The sequence below is a fragment of the Perkinsus marinus genome (genome assembly GCF_000006405.1).
Source record: "Perkinsus marinus ATCC 50983 genomic scaffold scf_1104296934246, whole genome shotgun sequence".
NCBI lineage: Eukaryota > Perkinsozoa > Perkinsida > Perkinsidae > Perkinsus > Perkinsus marinus.
The window spans coordinates 102,692-106,008 of record NW_003214886.1 but is presented as its reverse complement, the minus strand read 5'-3'; the positions used below and the strand labels follow the sequence as shown (position 1 = coordinate 106,008).

The 3,317-nt window shown below is 39.2% G+C and overlaps 1 protein-coding gene across 1 annotated transcript in view; it reads left to right on the top strand.

Annotated features, from left to right (window-relative positions):
• Nucleotides 1-2,091: 2,091 nt before the first annotated feature.
• The window catches only part of Pmar_PMAR004721 (protein kinase domain, putative), a gene marked incomplete at both ends in the record, with an annotated part of 4,221 nt that continues 2,995 nt past the window's right edge, over nt 2,092-3,317 (top strand). The window contains one exon of the mRNA XM_002785027.1: nt 2,092-2,186. Coding sequence (XP_002785073.1) covers nt 2,092-2,186 — 95 coding nt within the window. The remainder of the gene's footprint in view (nt 2,187-3,317) is intronic.

Sequence of the window (3,317 nt, the reverse complement as noted above, 5' to 3'; positions counted from 1 at the left end):
CCAGTGGCTCGACCATTGTGCCACATTGTTTCCTTGTCCCCCAATTTTCGGTCCGAACACAATTGTCCCTGCGTGCTAAGGTGCTGCAAAGCTAGAGCTAGTAGTAGCTCATACGTAGTTTGTAATCACAGTTATAAGTTGTAACGTAACGTATTCCGATACGTTCTACTCTATTGTACGTCCGCTCTCGTACAAGGTTATCTCTGCTCACTTGTCGTGTATTGAGTTCCATTATTAGGAGGTTACTATCCCTACAATGTGCAATACTGCGCAAGCCAGTAGTGGCGAGCGCGACCTTGATAGAGTTAGCGCTCGCCCCACGAGCTATAACCAATCGATTACGACTGAGGAGTTGACTCTGCTTATCTACTCATGATGTACTGTCGTAGTTGCAATGATGATCAAATCAATTATCAGCTACTAGAGCTGAACTTTCATGTTGATAAATCTCTATCTTACTGAGAAGGGCAGTATATGCCAGAACTGGATAGGCCCGAAACTACATCTATTTCGCTTGGCTTTCGCTTATTCCGCAAGTGATGATAAGGTGTTCAATGTATTGTATGTGATAGTATTGTTATCAGCCTATCAACTCCCACCCGTATCACTATATTGGCATAGCATAATAGCTAGCCTAGACTTTAGCACAGCTTGTAGGATATTGTGCAATAGGGACGTCTGTGGAGGGTCAGGAGTAGAGGAAAACAAGGTCCTAGTCATTAGTAACCCACTCGTCACAGTTCTCCATGATGGGAGACTCCATCGTCAGCCACTAGGTGATACATTATTCAGTCGATCTATTTGGCTGGTAACGTCTAGGACGTCAGTGACGTTCATTTTACTATGACTCTCGAGGAGACAGGCGACTGTGATCTCACACGGTCTCGGGTTTGCGTTCGAAACACTCTCATCGCGTCGTGAAACTTTTTGTGTATGGAGATTGCAAAGTTGTCGTTGACGAAGCAAGGCAAGAATTCAAATACTTTCTTGACCCAAGATGGCTACAGTCGTGTTACGAGTACTATACTACTATGAGGCGAGTAATAGAAAGCACACAAGAGGCAAAGTAATCGCTACAGAGTGTATGTAATGCTAATCTTATGTTGTCCGTTGGGCAGGTCTTCACGGGTTGACATGCGTACTACGGCTCAGATCCTCAAGAGTTGGATGAAGATCTCACTTGGTCGTATTCAGTGGAGTTTCACGACCCGTTTTACGTGAAGTGGCGTAAAACTCCGTGAAAAACGCGATATTGGCGGTGATATGCAGTAGTCGTGGAATATGTTTCTCACTAGTGTTTTTCATATCACTAGGGTGGTGAAACTCCAGTGACGACTGACTGACTGAGTGAGTGACGTTTTATTATTATGATGGGCGTGCCGCAGTGATCTGAGAACGCCGTGGCGTGGTACGATAATCTGATTTCGGACTTAAAATCCTAGAATCGGATCTGAATTCCAAAATTGATTCAACGAGCATTGTGGCGCATTACTGCCTACTTGTGTGTTTTCTCGTCCATAATGGGCGATGGTCGGCTTTAGTATCAATAGAAAGAAGTGCTTGTGTTGGCAGTTATTGTGGAAGGGGTGGTATTGGATTATTTGTGATGCAATTTTTTGCGGGGAAATTTCAAAAATTTGTGATTTTTTCTGCTGTTAAGATACGAACTGTAAATATTTGAAAATTAGGAAAATTCTAATTGTCATAGTTTTGTGGAAAAAATGAAGGTATTTTAGTGTCTAATTTCACAATTTTTCCATCAAAAAATCATATCGCTGTCCCAAAAGTTTAAACAATTTGGGATTAACGCAAAATACAAGACTTTGTGGAAGCTTTTTTAACATAATAAAATTTATTATGTTAAAAAAGCTTCATTATTAAATAAATTTTCAATAGGTTTCATTTATTTAACATAATAAATGAATATATAAAGGCCCCTAGCGCTGAGATTCGCGTAGAGCTAGTAAATGTCATTTGTATCTAAACAGGGTGACGAGAACACACAATGCTCAACAACTCCTTTTGCATGAAAATGGATGACAATCACTATAGTCGTCATATTGCGTATTTGTGAGATTCTATTTCTACATCATGAAACCCACTTCACACGATGGTCGAGGTGAATCTGAGGACGATCGTTCGGGGAGCGAAAAAAGGAGGATTAGATTTGATAACAACACTGAAGGGTAAGAGTAGTTGCCGCCCCGTCGAGAATTTATGGAGAATTTCAAATTCATAATTTATTTTTTTATGTGGAAATTTTCCGATGTTTATGACATTGAAATTGATTTTTATGTAAATAGTGAGATTATATTTTTTCATTTAGCATCATTTCTTTCACCAGGCTTATGAGTATGGCTGCGAACTCAGCAGCAGCTCCGAAATGAATAACCGAGCCTTGATATATGTACAGGAACTAATTCACAAGTATATTATATTCATTGAATAGTTGTATGGTATGGTGGAGTTTTCACCCGTTTCACGTGAAGTTGCGTAATACTCTCTGTAGATTATAGGGCGTATATGTTTCCGCGACCGATAACATACTTGTTTTCAGCGGAGAGAATTGTGAAATATGTTTTTCATATCACTAGGGTGGAACTCCAGTAAAGACACCCCATATAGAAATACCAAATATCGGAGTTTTTCACCCGTTTTACGTGAAGTGGCGTAAAACTCTGTGAAGAACACGATATTCGCGGTGATATGCAGTGGTCGTGAAATATATTTCCACGGCTTATGTTTTTCATATCACTAGGGTGAAACTCCATTTCATTATATTATAGTCATACCATTAATACTTGATCTCGTTGAACGTTTTTTGTCAACAACCAAACTCGAGTAAGTAAAATATTTTCTTTGCATTTTTCCCGCATTATTTTCGAGAAATTTAATATTTTCTTATTTTTAGTCTTTCTTTTTTACCGCACGGTTTTGAAATTTTTGATTTTCGAACCATATCGGGAATGCTCCTTTGGGAATGCTCCTTTGGGTATGCTCTTTCGAGAATGCTCCTATGGAAAGCTTATCTATTGATAATAGCATAGTTTGATACTATTGATATGATTTCTATGGTTGTCACAGTTGTTGCGTTTGCATAGTGAACTAGCTGGAACCGACTCACGATCGATACGAATGCCTTACACACAGCTAATTTTAGCTTGTCGACTCTAGTCAAAGAACATACCTTTGCGCTTATGCCTACGAACATGTGCAAGTAAACATAATTTTGTTAAAAGCACACATAGCTATTCATACAGTTCGTGAGCATATGACTATGAGATTAATGATGTTCATAAGTTACGATCCATAATTGA